Source organism: Salmo salar, chromosome ssa03 (assembly GCF_905237065.1).
Source record: "Salmo salar chromosome ssa03, Ssal_v3.1, whole genome shotgun sequence".
NCBI lineage: Eukaryota > Metazoa > Chordata > Actinopteri > Salmoniformes > Salmonidae > Salmo > Salmo salar.
Window position 1 is genome coordinate 56738644 of NC_059444.1, and position 18370 is coordinate 56757013.

The following is an 18370-nucleotide window of genomic DNA, read 5'->3' on the forward strand; positions in this document are numbered from 1 at the left end:
GGGTATTATGACTACAAACATTTTATTTTTTTTTTACCCTGAATTAGGTCCTTTGGCTTATCAACGCAGCTCCTCATTTGGCTCGGGAGAGGCGAAGGTCGAATCATGCGTCCTCTGAAACATGACCCGGCTGGCCACCTACTTCTTATCACACTGCTCTCTTAACCCGGATGTCAGCCGCACCAATGTGTCGGAGGAAACACCGTTCGACTGACGACCCGGCGTCAGCTTGCAGGCGCCCGGCCTTGTCGCAAGGATTCGCTAGAGCACGATGAGCCAGGGAAAGCCCCACCGGCCAAACCTTCCCCTAACCCGGGGCGCCGCTGGGCCAATTGAGCGCCGTCCTATGCTTGTGACACAGCCTGGGATCAAACCCCAGTGCTTTTGACCGCTGTGCCTAACCAGGACCTCTTCTCCTCTTTCTCTCTCTCTCTCTCTTATCCAACTCCCCTCGGTGTCTGCCATCTACCTGGTCCCCTCTTCTCGCTGTCTCTCCCCTTTCTTCCCTCTCTGTTCTGTCTCTCGCTCACTCACTCATCCCCTCTTTCCACCTCCCCTGTCGTAACCCTATGTCTTTCTCCCTTTCATCTCTCTCTCCTTCTCCCTCCCTCCCTCCCTCCCTGCCCTCCTCCTCTCCTTTATGCCCTGCAGAAAGCCACTGTCCCTGTTTTGGTTTGGGTGTCAGGCTCAGTAGCCCCCCCGCCGGGGTTGGAATGTGATCTTTCCCAGTCTAGCCCAGGAGGAGGGGGGGGGTGTAGTTCTAACGGTCGGTTCTCGTTCGTTATCACAAACCAAACAACACTGCTTCCTTCCAGCCACACACAGTCTCTCTCTCTCTCCTCCCTCTCCTCTCTCTCCTTTACTAATGAACGCTCTCATTCACATTAGAGGAGTTTCAACATGCTCCTTTAAACAGAAGAATAACAAAGCCGTACCCTTGGGAGGGAGACGTTCGCAGACTTATTTACACTTGATACACACGGTGATGCACATGATTGTATACACATGACACAGCGCTTGTAGGAAAGTCAAGCTGCGCTGAAGATGCTCCGGGGCATCTTCAGCGGGTGTTGATGTTGAAGAGGTTCTTAAATCTCACACGCATGCTTGCTTATAGAGCCACACACACACACACACACACACACACACACACACACACACACACACAAACCCTTACCTCTGGAGAAATCCCCCAGTGCTGCCTCCCTCTCTCAGACACGGCAGAGCAGCTGCAGCTGAATGTAGGTCAGTGGCTGTCGCTGGGAGATCTCACGGATCTCCTCAGCCGTGGCTGGGCTGTTTTTAACTTTACTACTGGTTAATTAGTTTCCTACGTGGATTTTATGCTAAGATCTATATGAAGCTAAATTGTTGATTCTATGAAGGGGACACTTCAGAACCAGGCCCGGGTCCCTGGGTCAGCTCTTGTGGTGGTTTTACCACACACACACACACACACAATCACTTGACTCACTCACTTGACACACACACACACACAATCACTTGACTCACTCACTTGACACACACACACACACACACACACACACACACACACACACACACACACACACACACGCACACAATCACTTGACTCACTCACTTGACACACACACACACACACACACACTCGATACACACACACTCGACACAGGGCTAATCTCATTACTAATCGTGATCTAATTAAGCCATTTCCCTGTTTGGCTCCTATTTCCTTCTCTCAGCTTGGTTGTGGAGGAGGAGACGAAGACAAGTCGTCTCTGTTTTTAGCAACAGTTCAGTTTGGCTCCAGCCTTTTAGAGACAGACAGATCTAGCCTGATCCTCTCCCTCCCACGTGTTCCTTCTCCACACTAATTTGTTTGTTTTCTTGTCTTGACTTTTCTTCTCTCCTCGATTTAAAAAAAGAAAAGAAAAAAATAACTGTAAAAATGTGCCTTACTTGGGATCTTGATGCTGGTCGGTTTGGCCGAGGAGTGGAGGAGCCACTGGCAGTCATTTGAGTCTTACCCAGCTGAGCTTGGCCACGGGTTGAAATAGGCTATTTCTGCCCACAGCGGCTGGCCAGCGCATGCCTGAGTAAAAACCACGGCACAGCCGCACTGAGGCCTCCAAGGCGTCACAGAAAATGGAGAAAAAGCATAAGTGTAAGTTCACTTACTTTAGTCCCTGAATGATTACAATATACTCTTGGGTGTCCTAGACGTTTGAAGTGATTTGTTTTGCGAACACTGTTTTTGTAGTTAAAGGTCTGTCCTGATTTGTTTTGGGAAATGGGAACACTGTTTTTGTTTTTGTAAAAAAAAAAAAAAGATTTCCAGCCTATCGCTCCAGGCCCTTGTTTTTGAAAAGTAGAGAGACATTTTCTTGAAACAAATAGCAACGATCTCTAGTATAGTGTATTCAACTTTTCGGGGTTACCATACTTGTCTTGTTGGAATCCATTTCCCTACTTTCCCCCATAGCTACCGACCATTGCTTTTCCAGACAGCCGTAATGTACCAGAACACAATCGAGAATACAAGTGGCCAGTCACCGTCTCCCCCCCCCCCCTTCAGAGAAGATAGCGTGTTAAAGACAAGCCAGCGCCCTGCCCCATGGCGCACATTCCGCTCTGCACTCATGCATGATATGATGTGAGTGCTCTGGCATTTCAGCAAGCCTCGCGGGGGTCTCTCCTCCTCCTCCAGTCAGACTCCCGAGAAATGCCCTCTAGCCCAGCCCTGAGCCCAGCCCTGAGCCCAGCTCTGAGCCCAGCTCTGAGGCACGTGGTACGCTCACGGCTGGCTGGGAGGAAGGATGTGGATCTAGCCTAGCGTTGGGGTGCAACAGGCTGAGGGGATGGGAGATGTTATAACCCACCTCTGAGGCACATGGCATGGTACACTGCTGAGTGGGTGGAAGTAGATCCACACACTTCAGAGAGAGGGGGGGGCAGGTTGAAACCATGCTGTTATCTCCCAGCACCACGGCTCAGATACTATCTTATGTCCCAGAGTCCAAAATCACAACTGAGTCGCAGAAATGGGTTAAAAATGTTAACAGAAATGAGACCGGAACGGTTTCAAAATATGTAGTGTTATGCAGCAGAAAGAGCGTCTGTGCTGTTTGCGATTTGGTTACAAAACTGATGATTGTCATGGCTTTATGGTCTGTAATGTTGTTTAGGTATAGTAGTAATATCATTGGTTGTAATTATGGTTATTGTTGTGGTATTCAGTAGATGTACCGAAAGAGAGAACGTCGTCATTTATTCTCTTCTAAAGCGCAGTTCTCTCTCTCTCTCTCTCTCTCTCTCTCTCTCTCTCTCTCTCTCTCTCTCTCTCTCTCTCTCTCTCTCGCTCTCGCTCTCGCCAGCCGGCCTCAATAGCTCCAAGCAACACTCTCCTCCCCTCCTCTTCTCTCCCTTCATCTCTTCATTCTGGCTCTGAAGGGGCCCTGGAGAGGCTGGCTGGGGGTGAGCAGCAGAGGGGAAGAAAGGCGAGGGGCAAGAGATTAAGACTTAAAGTGGAGATGAGAGACTAGAGCGCTGAGTAGGGCAGGTCTGAGGAAATCATTGAGCCCATTGTTCCCTGAGCGCGCACGCGAGAGCGAGAAAAGGGAGACGCTAGAGTGTCACAGCAGCAGAAATGGGAGCATCACGGGGGTTTCCTTCTATCCCCCTGAGGCTGGCTAGCTAGTGTAGCATCACTGCCCCTGCTATACTTAGCTGGTATGGCTAGGCTGCCATAGCTTCACTTTATGACCTCTGAACTCGATGGCCAGGGTCAAATATGAAATTGTACAAATTTACAGAAACAACATTTTGATCTGTTTATCTAGGTTATCTAGATACATTGTTAAATGACTGAAACCCAGTGTTTTGAAAAGTAGAGGATGTCAACAGACTTGTTTTATTTCAGTTAAATGTAACCCAACAATCCTTACTATGAAATTTGATGTATTCACAAAAATAAAGTCCCAAGTATGAGACCAAGTAGGCTAATGGCCCAAAAACCTCTATACTTTGGGATTGGATCAGTCCCCTGCTTACTCTAATTCTCAGAAGCAGATTTCCACTCTGTCATGCAAGATGATTAACCTGATTACCTCTGCCAATATCCTGCCACTCACCACAGCACCACAGATAACAGCATAAGTGTTACACAACAAACGTTACAAAAAAATCGCACAAATATCCCAGTACGAGGTCCTAACCTCCCGGGCCGACAGCCCGAATCAACCCAGACTGGCCTAATGGACCAGAGTACTGACCCATGGTCCTCCCTCTGGTCAATATGCTGGGCTGAGCTGGTGGGATTACGATGCCATTGTCTGCTGGGTTGCTAATCCCTGTAGATTTAGCTGTCAGAAACAAAGTCTAGAGATGACATGGGGGTTAACCACCTGGTTCCCCCCTGTGGACTGGTGCCAGACTTTATCCCCGGTCCCAATGGCTTCACTGCCAGACTTTATCCCCAGTCCCAATGACTTCACTGCCAGACTTTATCCCCGGTCCCAATGACTTCATTGCCAGACTTTAGCCCCGGTCCCTATTGTTTCACTGCCACTACTCTCCCCGCTGCTAGCTCTAAAGGGGGAGGCACTGATTGCTCACTCTGGGAGGGATCAAGGTGAGGAAAAAGGGAAGAGATGCACAATGGGCAGAAAAAACTCCAGATGCAGGACAGTCCAGGAAAATGAAAGAACTCCAGATGCAGGACAGTCCAGGAAAATGAAAGAACTCCAGATGCAGGACAGTCCAGGAAAATGAAAGAACTCCAGATGCAGGACAGTCCAGGAAAATGAAAGAACTCCAGATGCAGGACAGTCCAGGAAAATGAAAGAACTCCAGATGCAGGACAGTCCAGGAAAATGAAAGAACTCCAGATGCAGGACAGTCCAGGAAAATGGAAGAACTCCAGATGCAGGACAGTCCTACTGTTTGTTCACCAGTTAACCCCTCTGGCATGTTTACACTTCGAGCCATGACCTTGGTTGCATACTGTAACCCTTTTTGGTCTGTTTACATACAGTGTAGTGTTCTGCAAAGCAAAAAGATGGATCTCTCTCTGTTCTCCCTCCAACGGAAAGTCTTCTCTGCCAATAGTATGAGCCTTGGGGACCATTCAGGGTTATCTCATGTCATTTTTCTGCCATGTAAACAGTCCTCCGGCCCACCAATCAGAGGCTGGGGGCCAGGGGCCGGAGTTTGGAGCGATGAGTCACCCTGTGTGTTTGTGTGTATCTGTAGGTTGGGGTTCGTTGGGTTGGATCCAGGACTGTGACTAACACAGCACTGACAGTCTAGAGCTGGATCTGGAGTTGGCCTGGCTGCCTCCCTGAATGACCTACATCCTGACTGCCTGCCTTTCCTTTCTCTCTCTGCCTCTCTCTCTTTTTCTTTGTTTCTCTGTCTGTCTCTCTCTCTACCTCTGTCTCTCTCTGCCTCTGTCAGTCTCTCTCCCTCCCTCCCTGCCCGCCCGCCCATGTGAGCCGCCCTCTGTGCTGTAACCTCATTGACCCGTCTCTCATTCTTTTTTAGCTAGTTGTCTCTCGCCTTCTCACATATGATCGCCCACATTATTATGCATATAAGCAAGCACACGTATGTCAATGTACACTCTTGCCTCCACCCAGGTCCGACACGATGAGGATAGCAATGAGGAACCCTGATGAACGTTTCAATCATACAGGACCGTTTCGATTCTGACAGCCATCGCTGTCCAAGACTAACCATTATCTTACACCGCCCAGTAAGCTGAGATGTACAGTATAAAGTGTTGTCACACAACCAGAATTTTGACTTCGATACCAGGTTCAGTATCACGATTCTCAATACCATCACGATACTCAATTCCAAAATGATACCACTGCATAAAAAGAAGGCATACTTACCAGAGTCACAGAATGGCACTTGATCCAGACAGAGAAACACAGCTACTGCTCTGTTCAATCATTGGGAATATTTTGAGCTAAATATCATTTACATTTGACTTTTTTTTTCTTCTCAGACACACTCACGTATGCATTAATTAATCAATTATACAGTCATACAACCCATTTTTTGGTTTTTGCCAATCTAACTACATGTCAACATAATGGTAGTCATTTATTTGAATTATAAATCTGTATTGATAAACTGGGTAAATCAATAGGCCTACAGATGACGAACAATATCTTACCCTTCTATTTGGGACCTATTGTTATTGTACTGATCAACAACATTTACATAGAAGTAGCTTATTCTACAGAAGTGTGCGCTGTCTCGTTAACCAGTAACGACGTCGTTCGCGCGCGCGCGCGCGGGAGGGGGGTTCAGTTCGTGGAGGCAATCGAGATAAATGGTAATGGCGTCTTTTTTGTAGGCGCTAACGCCACCGTGGTCCGTCGGACAAAGCCTATGGTGAAATGATTGCCATTTTTTGGGGAGGTTTTTGGATAAACGCTGAAAATGAGGTCTGTGGTAAACACAAGCTTAGGTGATATTATACGTTTTGTTCTACGAGCTAATCTTCATCAGCTAACGTCACTGTTGGGGAATTTTGAAGCGTTTATGTAATCCCCCCCAAAAAGTACAAAGGCTTCCTAATTCACTAAGGTCATGTTAACTGACTGGTATTATCCCATAGAACAAAACGTATAAGATCTCCTAAGCCTGTGTTAACCTCAGACCTTATTTTCAGCGTTTATCCCAAAACCTTATTCTTCCCCCACATCAAAAAAAGTTTTGGTGGCAATCAGCTTTGAAATTCGCATATTTTGCGTTCTGATTTTCATATTGTCACAAACAAAGTACTAGTGTAGTGAATTGATGATAGCTTCAGCTATACGCTAGAAGGAAAGTTGGAATCGACCGGTATCTTGCATTGGAAAGTGTTCTAGCCTGTATGGACATTGTTTTGCCAACAGTAATTAACAGTTTCAACATTCCTGCATCCATTATATATCGCATTATTTAAGTGTGTTAACTTGTGTGCAGCATGAGTAGGGCGCTAACATGATGCAGCCCAGACTTCCAGTGCAGGCTAAGTGGAGCAGGCACTGCGCTTTCGCGCTATAAGGGGGACATCGGCTGTGCTGACAGACAGAGATGACCCGTGAGACACAATTGACAGATGTATCGAAAGTAACACAAATTCTAGTGCCGAACCATTTTTCATGTTCCAGTATCGAGAAAGTACCGAAGCTCCTAGTATACCGTGCAACACTAGGCATATGTGTTTTTAGTTTCCTCAGTCCGTGAGTTAGTGTTTGATATTTGTCCCTGGTTCCCCCACTTGCATGGCAACGCTAGGAATCATTTTCTGTGAGGAGAGGCAAATGTCTGTGAGAGAAGAAAACTATAACACAGTCACAGTGAGCTTTTTGAAGAGAGGGAGGACAGGAGAGGGAGGACAGGAGAGAGAGCGAGGGAGGCTCAGTAACTGTACCAGGATCCTCTTGCCCCCCCGGGGAGTACCGCCAACGCTGCTGCTGCGAGGTATGCAGCCGCTTCCCTTTCGTGCTCGGCCCTATTTTTTTTCCCTCCTCTTTATCTCACTCTCTTTCACACACACACACACACACACACACACACACACACACACCCCCCCTATGATTCTCTCTCTGTCTAGTCCCCCGTAACCCCTCTCTTAGACACATTGACTTGTACACGCACGCACACACACACAGAGACAAACTCACAATCCCTCTTCTACCTCTGCTTCCCCCCTTCTACTCTTTTACTCTATAACACAGACAACCTCCTTCCCCATCACACTCCTCCACTGGCCTCATCCATTTACCTCGTAGCACTATAATGATTGGGGCTTTTAAATAATTCAGAGGGGAGCAGCGGCCTCTATCCTATCCAGGCCGTTCTCCGGCGAGAGGGTAAGTGGTGGGCGTGTGCAGTAGCACTGGTTTTGACTGTGTTTACTAATTGATAACTCCCTAGTCTCCCTCCCCTGATCTAATGCCCCAGATGGGTGTGTGGATAATGCCCATTAGTATATGGAGCTTTGGGTTACCTCCACGATTTATCAGTGCGTTTGCGGTGTTTGCGCATTCTTCAGCTGTATTTCTGCGACGGCCAATTTTGTGTGTGTGTGTGTGTGTTTATTGTGCATTGGTTGTACTTTAGTCTGTGTGGACGTGGTTAAATGTGTACCTGATAGTTTTTTTTTGTCTGTGCCTCTGTCTCTGTGACGCGACCCTCAGATCCAACACGAACACTAACGGCCCTCTCAGCCAGCCAAACAGGTCCATCTGTCAGCTAGGGGTCAAATGGTGCAAGCACAAGGTCACGCCAGGCAGACAGACGGGTCAAAAGGGCCCAGGGGGGTTATGGGAAATATGAGAGCCCTCTGCCACTCGCCTCCCCCCTCCCCCTCTCCACCATACGACCCCCACCGCTGTCACAGTCTGGTCAGGTGATCAGCTCTCCATGTGATCAGCTCATACAATGAGCAGCTAAGGAAGCTCTTAAATGTGCAATATGTAGAAATCGCTCCGCCATGACATGGTTGATCAAAATTATATTATGTTCGCCAATTTCGGTTTATGTGGCAAAACAAGCAATGTATAGTGTAGAGAGTCACTGTACATTCTAAACTGCTGTGAAATATATTTTCAATAACCAAAGACATCATATATTCAGCTGTTTGAAGCTGGTGTACAAAAACAAAAAGCAAAATTATGCAAAGCTAAACTTAGGAATGGGAAGCATAGAAACGGAGCACAAAGAATGGATCTACTGCTTATCAGACTCGCTTTCAAAGAGAATGAAAGATCTATAACTAATATTTCTATGTGAATTGGGTCCTGTCACTCGGAAAGCTACATACTGAACCTTTAACTATAGCTCTTTTGGTCAGTGTTGTGCTTATATCACCCGGGTTGTGGGTGATGTGCTGCATGGAACCGAAATTGGATGCTCCATGACCCCATAATAACAAGAACAGAAAACTTGAAGAGTAAGCCAGATTCAGATAGAATACACTTTGCTTTATTCAATAACAACAACAAACACTCTTGGTCATGTTTTGACAATGGCTCACCCCCAGTTAGCATGCCTCCATGAAAACACTTGTGTTTGGAATTGAGACTAAGACACTGCATCTCAGTGCAAGAGGCGTCACTGCAGTACCTGGTTCAAATCCAGGCTGCATCACATCCGGCTGTGATTGGGAGTCCATAGGTCGGCGCATGTCGTCCGGGTTTGGCTAGGGTGTAGGCCGTCATTGTAAATAAGAATTTGTTCTTAACTGACTTGCTTAGATAAATTTAGGTGCTTTTTTTTTTTTAATAAGCAAAAGGCGGAGGGGAGGGGTAGTGAGAGAGGACACCCATCGTTTTGCCTGATGGGAGGGATGGAAAGAAAGAGGGAAGGAGAAAGTCCTCCTGTGTGATGCTGGTGGCTAATTGAATCTGCCTTCCATGGCTTTGGCATGGGTCCTCAGATCCTCAAGTTCTACAGATCCACCCTCGAGAGCATCCTGACTGGTTGCATCACCGCTTGTATTGGCAACTGCTCGGCATCTGACCGCTACGGAGGGTAGTACGAGGGTAGTACGTAGACTCCAGCCACCCTAATCATAGACTTTTCTCTCTGTTACCGCACGGCAAGCAGTACCGGAGCACCAAGTCTAGGTCCAAAGGGCTCCTTAACAGCTCCTACCCTCAAGCGATACGACTGCTAAACAGTCGTCCGCTACCCGGACGATTTGCATTGACCCCCCTTTTTTACGCTGCTGCTACTCGCTGTTTATTATCTAAAATGTGATTGTTAAAGTAGATGTCAGTTTGGCTGAATGGGAACTCCCTCTTTTGAGCCCTTCATAATAGCCCAGTCATGTCCTTGATCAGGGTGAACTGCCTTTTGGCATCTTGTTGGCTTCTTCTCAAATGTCCCTATTTAGCTGAGATGACAAGAAGGCTCACGGAGGCTAGTCGTTAGCGAAGCTAGCACACTGTAGCTGGTGTACATCGCCTACCTGGGAGGATTGATTAGTGATGACCTGATCGGTTTGTCTTTCATCTAATAAAATCCTGGTTTATTATTACACATGGTTTATTTAACACACGGTGTCTGGGACCAGTTTGGGTGGCGTAGCGCCAGGCGTGCAGGTGGAGTTTCAAGTGAGGCCGAGGATGTCCCTCTTTCACCCTGAAATGTGCCACTCATACAAGAGTCAGGACTCATACAAGGACAGCTTGGCAGAAAAGAGGTCAGACGGGACTCCAGGGAACAGGAGGCTGGCGCGCCACAAGAAGACTGCGTGCGAAGGCGGGAGAGGGAGAGAAGAAGTGTGAGAGAAACAGAGATGGAGAGGGGTGAGAAAATGGAGTGAGTGTATTGTGAAAGGGGGAAAGAGTAGGATGGAAGTGTTTGAAATGTCTTACTTCCTATCTTTTTTATTTTTTTACCTCGAAACGTGTTGGTTTGATTCCGTATAGCAGCACAAGATCAGTGTGTCCCTCTCTCACTCCCCCTTTTCACCGACAGCGCGTCTCTCACCATAGCTCTCTGTCATCTTGTTTCTGAGCCCGCTTTCTCTGCCGCCTTTTTTGTTGTTGTTGTCTGTGTACCTACCTGCCCAAAATACCTCCCTTAGCCGGCACAAAGACAGCACTGAAAGCCTCAACCGCCACTTGCTTCCTCTGTGTGTGTGTGTGTGTGTGTGTGTCTGGAGAGGAGATAAAGACTTCACATCCTCCACTCTCTAGTCTTCTTTCTGTCTCGGTTAGAGGTGGTGTATTTTTAGTGACACTGGCTTATTTTGAACACAGGAAACACCGGCTGGTTTGTTAGTGGATATATTTGGAAAGATGCAGCTAAGCATAGACTAAAAAAATCTAGATGGGGCTCAGGCTCAAATGGGACATATAGAACTGGTACCATTCATCATAGTGATCGACTAGTATCTAGACATCTATAAAAAAAAAAAAACGCCTAGTAGATCCGAGTCAGTAATCCTCAAAGTTGTTCCTGGAAAATCAATTGGTAATTGACCTGCAAGGAAAACAGATTCACTTCCCCCTCTACACACTTTGAAGCACTGTTCTCGGGTCCAAAACTGAACGCGTCCTCCAGTTAGTATCGTGGAGACGCTCTCATTAGTTCTGATTCAGGATCTGTGCTGAATAACAGAGAGTGGCGGGGTGATCTGGTAGCATTTAGGCTAGTCTGAATTCCAGCATCCCGAGAGCCCGTCCTTTTCCATTGTGTATTTGTCGAGTTTTTTAAAATTCATTTTCTTAAAAAAAAATATGTTTTGTATTGAGCTATTCAGAGCGACTGAGGACACTAGGGGAAGGGCCTTGGCAGGACAACAACAGGCAGTGAATGCAATTGTTTTCTCCTCCAGTTTTTTTCTCCCCCGTTTTTAGGTTGAATAAATTGTCCGGAGGACAAACAGCGGATGGCCAAAGCTAATATAGTGGTGCCATGTTTTCTAAACCGCCGGTCCTGTTCTTTATCTGTTCCAAACCCAGAGATCACTGGACTGATCCTGGATAGTCTCTATCGTTTTTCCTCATCCTCTCTCTCTGTCTCTCTCTCTGTCTCTCTCTCTCGTGTTCTTCCGGACTATCACGGTCTCTGCCAATGTCTTCCTTTCTTTACTTTTCCCTCTCGTTTCATTCTCACACACAGCGAAAATGTGGTCTGTTCTGTAAATAATACTTCGTAGAGCTAGGATGATGTACCGTACGTATGCACGCACACTCCCCGACTGACTCACTCTCTCATCATACACACACATTCCCACATTTTTTTTTTTTAATGGTAAAAGGTGTTTTGGAATTCCCCCCGCAGGCCCTATACCAGTGTTATTGTTGGAACCTACCCAGCACTGATGGGAAAGTGGACGGAGCTTGCAGAAATAAGAGGGGGGGGGGGGGCAGCAGACACTGGAATGTGTGTTATTGGGGGGAAGCCGGTAAGGGCGTGGAGCGGAGATGGCTGGGGGTCAAAGGGAAAAGGGCAGAGGGGAACATGGCTGGGGATTGGAGGACTACAGGACAGAAGGACGGGGGGAATAGCAAATGCGGGGGTAGGGTGTTTGGCTTGTAGAGAGAGAATGGAAAGAATCTGGAGAGGGAAAAGGAGAGATACAGGGGGAGGTAAGTGCAGAGGGAGTGAAAGAGATGAGAGTGGAAGGTAGAAGAATGTGTGGGGGTTTAGTGTGGTAATGATGGAAACAAGTAAGATTGTACATAAGTCTCACACACACACACACACACACTAGAAAATGTAGGACAGATTCATGCATCAACTTTCACATGGTGGGTTAGGGCCATAAATATGTGTGTTGTTGAGTCAGGTCAAGGGGTGTGTGTGTTCCTTTCCCCCGTTCGTTCTCTCATGCTGCCTGGCAGGTTCTATGAGTCCTGGGATAAAAATGGAGCACTTACTAACACTCCAGTGTTCAGTCGGACCCCTAAGCATCACACACACACACACACACACACACACACACACACACACACACAGGAGAGCTCTGAAAGGTTGAAGGTGTGTTGTGTGTACATGTATGTGACCCTGCTTGTGCGTGTGTGTGCACGCTCGTTCAGGGTCTCCCTCTCACATTCTTCCAAATGATGATGTAAGCCCCTCTTCCAAGAAGTGGAGGAGCTTACATGATGGACTGTGATTACACCAGATTACTGTTTCTCATCACACGGCAGGCATGTTCCCCTGTTCATAACGCATACAGTCGCTCGTGAAAGTCTACACGCCTTAGTCTTCACATTTTGCTGCCTTAAAATGTCATCTACGGGAAGGGATTCATTTCGATTTTTCCTAATGATCTACGCGACCGACTCCACATTTTCAAAGGGAAAGAAAAATGTTAGAAATATTTAGAAATGACCAAAAGAAAATACAAAATGATGATGTATTGATTGTGCATGTCATCACACCCCAGAGTTAATATGTGATGGAAGCACCTTTGGTGGCCATTACAGCTGGGAATCATTTTGAAAAAAGAAGATTCTATGAACCTTGCACAACTTTTAGGGTAACATATATCCATTGATCAAGCTCAGTAAGTCTGGTTGGGAATCATTGATGAACAGCAATATTCAAATCTTGTCTCAGATTTTCAAGCAGGTTTAAGTCAGGACTGAGACTGGACCGCTCAGGAACACTAAACTTCTCATGGAAAGCCATTCTGTTGTGTCTCATCTTAAAACGTGTAATTGTCCCACTGAAAATGTAAATTATATCTCAGTGTTGGCTCTTCAAAGGACTGAGGCAGGTTTTCCTCATAACTTTTTACTTGGGCTCTGCTCCTTTCATTTTTATTTTTTTATCCTAACAAACTCCCCAGTCCCTGCCAGCGACAAGCATACCCATAACGTGATGCTGCCACAACAATACTTGAAAATAGAAAGGGATCGACAACATTGCATTCACCCCACATTACTGGCTGTATGACAAAGTGAAAAAAGGAAGCCTGTGTTTAAAAAAAAATCCACTCCAAATCATCCATTCTGTTTGCAACAAGGCCCTTACGTAATACTGAACGGCAACACGGCAAATTCATAAACTTTTTCGCCTAAATTTAAAAACTACAGGTTTGAGTCAAATCCAACACAACACAGAGTGAAACCCTCTGTATTTTCAAGTATTGTGGTGGCAGCATCATGTTGTGGGTATGCTTGTCATCGGCAGGGACTGGGAAGTTTGTCGGGATCAAAATGAAATGAGCGAAGCCCAGGTAAAGAATTTAAGGAAAACCCACCTCAGTCTTCTGAAAACCTAACCCTGGGATAGAGTTTTATTTTTCAGCGAGACAATTACACACATTTGTATACCAAAGAAACACCAGAATGGCTTTCCAATAGTTGGTCTACACTCAGTCCCGACTTAAATTTGCTTGGATGCTATCCATCAATGATTCCCAACCAGATTTACTGAGCTTGAGCAATTTTGACAAAAACAATGGGCACGTGTTGCCCTAGGAGTTGTGCAAAGTTGGTAGAATCTTATTCAAAATGATTCCCAGCCGTAATGGCTGTTAAATGCTTCCACCAAGTGTTAACTCTGGGGTGTGAAGACATACGCAATCCAGATATCTGTTTTTTAGTTCGTTTTTTTTTTTTATTCTGAAAATTATATATGACTTTCTTTCACTTTGAAAATTGGACTAAGTTATGTAGATCTGTATGGGAACAAATCTAATGTAATCCCTTTCTATAATGAAAAAATATATAAACGCAACATGTAAAGTGGTGTTCCCAAGTTTCATGAGCTGAAATTAAAGATCCCAGAATTTTTCCATGCGCACAAAAAGCTTATTTCTCCCAAATGTTGCACAAATGTGTTTACATCCCTGTTAGTGAGCATTTCTCCTTTGCCAAAATAATCCATCCACCTGACAGGTGTGGCATATCAAGAAGCTGATTAAACGGCATGACCATTACACAGGTGCACCTTGTGCAGTTCTGTCACACAACACAATGCCACAGAAGTTTTGAGGGAGCGTGCAATTGGTATGCTGACTGCAGGAATGTCCACCAGAGCTGTTGCCAAATAATTTAATGTTAACTTAAGTCATTTTAGAGAATTTAGCAGTATGTCCAACTGGCCTCACAACCACAGACCATGTGTAACCACGCCAGCCCAGGACCTCCACTTCCGGCTTCTTCACCTGTGGGATCGTATGAGACCAGCCACCTGGACAGCTGATGAAATTGAGGAGTATTTCAGTCTGTAATAAAGCCCTTTTGTGGGGAAAACTCATCTGATTTGCTGGGCCTGGCTCCCAAGTGGGTGGGCCTATGCGCTCCCAGGCCCACCCATGACTGCGCCCCTGCCGAGTCATGTGAAATCCATAGATTAGGGCCTAATGTATTTATTTAAATTGACTGATTTCCTTAAATGAACTGTAACTCAGTAAAATGGTTGAAATTGTTGCATTTAGATTTTTTGTTCGGTATAGATTACATTTTAAGGCCGCAAAATGTAAAGACTGTGCCAAGGGTGTGTAGACTTTAACTAGGCACTGTATATGGTCTACTTTCTGCTGTTAAAGACTAGCAGCTAATAAACTACTCGTTTGAATGCACTCTCGTGACTGATATATTATTCATTGCTATGATCATTCATCATTGGCAATAGACTCTAATAAGACACTAATGTTGGAGCTCATTTGCCCATTGTCATCATGGAAATTGTACCGTTGTGGATCGTGATTGGTCGCTATGGCTACCTAGTGGACTGCGATGAGCTGCAATAATGCCCGAGTGAGCCCTGATTGGTCACGGCGGCTCCTAGGAGGACTCTTGATTGGCTGGTAAGCCATGGTTGCTGACATGGCTGTGTGTTCTCCAGAGCTCTTTAATGGAGCAGTTTTGTGTATTTCTCCTGCCTCTCTCTCTCTCTCTCTCTCCATTCATTATTGCTGGCACTACTCCCAGTGTGCGTGTGCGTGCGCATGCTTTCTATGAAGCAGAAAGCAGGTCGTGGGCCAACTCAACCTATTCTCCACAGCAGGTTGCCTCTCACACGGGGTGATTATAGAGGCTTTCTAGGGAGAGGCCCACCACAGCCGGTAACATCATCTGCTTTATCACCATGTGCTTCTCTCTCTCTCTCTCTCTCTCATATTCCCATTCACTCTTTCATCCTAATTCTCTTTTGATCTATTTGAATCTGTCACTTAACCTCTGTCTCTCCTCTCTTTTTTTTCGGAGCAAAATGCAGTTACATCAAAGTGTGGTAATTATTCAAGTGAACTGTGTTACAAGTGACCTACGCAATGACCAACTGTGGTTCCGCTGAATCTTTCATACGGTCAACTTGTCGCAATGTGTCGTCGTCACTTGTTTCCACCATGTCTTAATCGGTGATTATGCTAAGTAATAGCATAGTTGTGTCTTTTTAAGATCACCCAGCCCTATAGTTTAAACTAACCTAATCTCCCGCTCTCTCTCTCTCTCTCTCTCCAGCCATAGAGACCCAGAGCACCAGCTCAGAGGAGATAGTCCCCAGTCCCCCCTCGCCGCCCCCTCCCCCGCGAATCTACAAACCCTGCTTCGTCTGTGCGGACAAGTCCTCGGGATACCACTACGGAGTCAGCGCCTGCGAGGGCTGCAAGGTGAGACGCTTGTGGCCGTGCTCTTTTTCTCTCCATCCATCTCACATTGTGTTTCTCTCTCTCTCTTCACCTCGCTCTCTCTCTTTTGCTCGCTCGTTCTTACTCTTCCCTCGCCCCTGTCGCCCTCTCTCTCGCTCTGTCCCCCAAGGACTTGGGAATCCTGAACTCTCAGGCCAGTGAATGACTTTAAATATCAGTCAAGTGCTGCGGAGAGAGTAAAGACCAGTACCAGAGTTCTACACCACAACTGTGTAGACTGACTACTCCGGCCTGGAAATCCGGCCTGGAAAAGCCTCCCGCTACCTGATTGAGCTCCAGCATGCTATATAAAGTATCCTCAATAATTGAAGGTTGCCAGCATCTGAATGTATATTGGCCCTTCACTGGGACTGAGGTGAAGCACAGGTTAGTGCAAGCCTAACTAGCATGACTACACAGTCCCCCTCCCATAGGTGTAGCGTGTGTGCGTGTTTGATGGTTAGGTAGTGAATGACTTTAACTAGGCTGTCATGAAACACACACACACACACACACACCCACACACATACAGTCCTCTCCTGCTCCCACGCAAACCCTTCTTCCATCTCTCCTGGAAGAAATCTTCATTAAATGGGCATGTTTTTCCCCCTCTTTTTTCCCCCTGGTTGTTTCTCTTTTTTGGGTCCCTGGAGGATGTGTGTATCTGGTCTACTTTTCTTTTAGCTGGAGGCTTTTTTTGGGGGGGGATTGGAATACTCATCCCCCATCCCCAGATTTAGGGAAATGCCTGTCTGCAAATGTGCTGTTTGGGCTTTAGCCTAGTTGTCATCCCTAATAACAGAGCTGTCAAAACAGCAGAGGAATATAGACACACACACTCGCACTCATGCACTCTGTAATCAACATACACATCCAAAATAATCTATTGATGTACACAGGCATTCAGACTTGATGAGCATGTGCACAGCCGCACACACACACACACACACACACATACGTGTAATATAGTTGGGTCTGAAATGATTGGCACCTTTTAATAAAGATGAGCAATAATGACTTGATAAAATAAATGATTAAAATACTGAGCTATATTCTATGTTTATTTTTTAATTGTTTAATTTCACCTGTATTTAACCAGGTAGGCCAGTTGAGAACAAGTTCTCATTTACAACTGCGACCTGGCCAAGATAAAGCCAAGCAGTGCGACAAAAACAACACAGTTACACATAAACAAACGTACAGTCAATAACACAATAGAAAAATCTATATACAGTGTGTGCAAATGTAGTAAGATTAGGGAGGTAAGGCAATAAATAGGCCATAGTGGTGAAATAATTACAATTTAGCATTATCACTGGAGTGATAGAAGTGCAGATGATGATGTGCAAGTGGAGATACTGGGGTGCAAAAGAGCAAAAATAAATAACAATATGGGGATGAGGTAGTTGGGTAGGCTCTTTACAGATGGGCTGTGTACAGGTGCAGTGATTGGTAAGCTGCTCTGACAGCTGATGCTTAAAGTTAGAGAGGGAGATATAAGTCTCCAACTTCAGTGATTTTTGCAATTTGTTCCAGTCATTGTCAGCAGAGAACTGGAAAGAAAGGTGGCCAATCGAATTGGCTTTGGGGGTGACCAGTGAAATATACCTGCTGGAGCGCGTGCTACGGGTGGGTGTTGCTATGGTGACCAGTGAGCTGAGATAAGGCGGGGCTTTACCTAGCAAAGACTTATAGATGACCTAGAGCCAGTGGGTTTTGCGACATATGTAGCGAGGGCCAGCCATTGAGAGCATACAGGTCGCAGTGGTGGGTAGTACATGGGGCTTTGGTGACAAAACGGATGGCACTGTGATATCTACATCCGATTTTCTGAGTAGAGTGCTGGAGGATATTTTGTAAATGACATCGCCGAAGTCAAGGATTGGTAGGATAGTCAGTTTTACGAGGGTATGTTTAGTAGCATGAGTGAATGAGGCTTTGTTGCGAAATAGGAAGCCGATTCTAGATTTAATTTTGGATTTGAGATGCTTAATGTGAGTCTGGAAGGAGAGTTTACAGTCTAACCAGACACCTAGGTTTTTGTAGTTGTCCACATATTCTAATTCAGAACCGTCCAGAGTAGTGATGCTAGTCTGGCGGGCGGGTGCGGGCAGCGATCGGTTGAAGAGCATGCATTTTTAGTTTTACTAGCATTTAAGAGCAGTTGCAGGCCACGGAACGAGGGTTGTATGGCATTGAAGCTCGTCTGGAGGTTTGTTAACACAGTTTCCAAAGAAGGGCCAGATGTATACAGAATGGTGTTGTCTGCGTAGAGGTGGATCAGAGAAT

General features: G+C 46.0%; 1 protein-coding gene across 7 annotated transcripts in view; it reads left to right on the plus strand.

The window, feature by feature from the left end:
- The window catches only part of LOC106600859 (retinoic acid receptor alpha), a 172092-nt gene that overhangs the window by 137179 nt on the left and 16543 nt on the right, over nt 1-18370 (plus strand). For all 7 annotated transcript variants that reach the window (XM_045714991.1, XM_045714990.1, XM_014192579.2 and 4 more), the window contains one exon: nt 15915-16063. In XM_045714991.1, coding sequence (XP_045570947.1) covers nt 15915-16063 — 149 coding nt within the window. The remainder of the gene's footprint in view (nt 1-15914; nt 16064-18370) is intronic.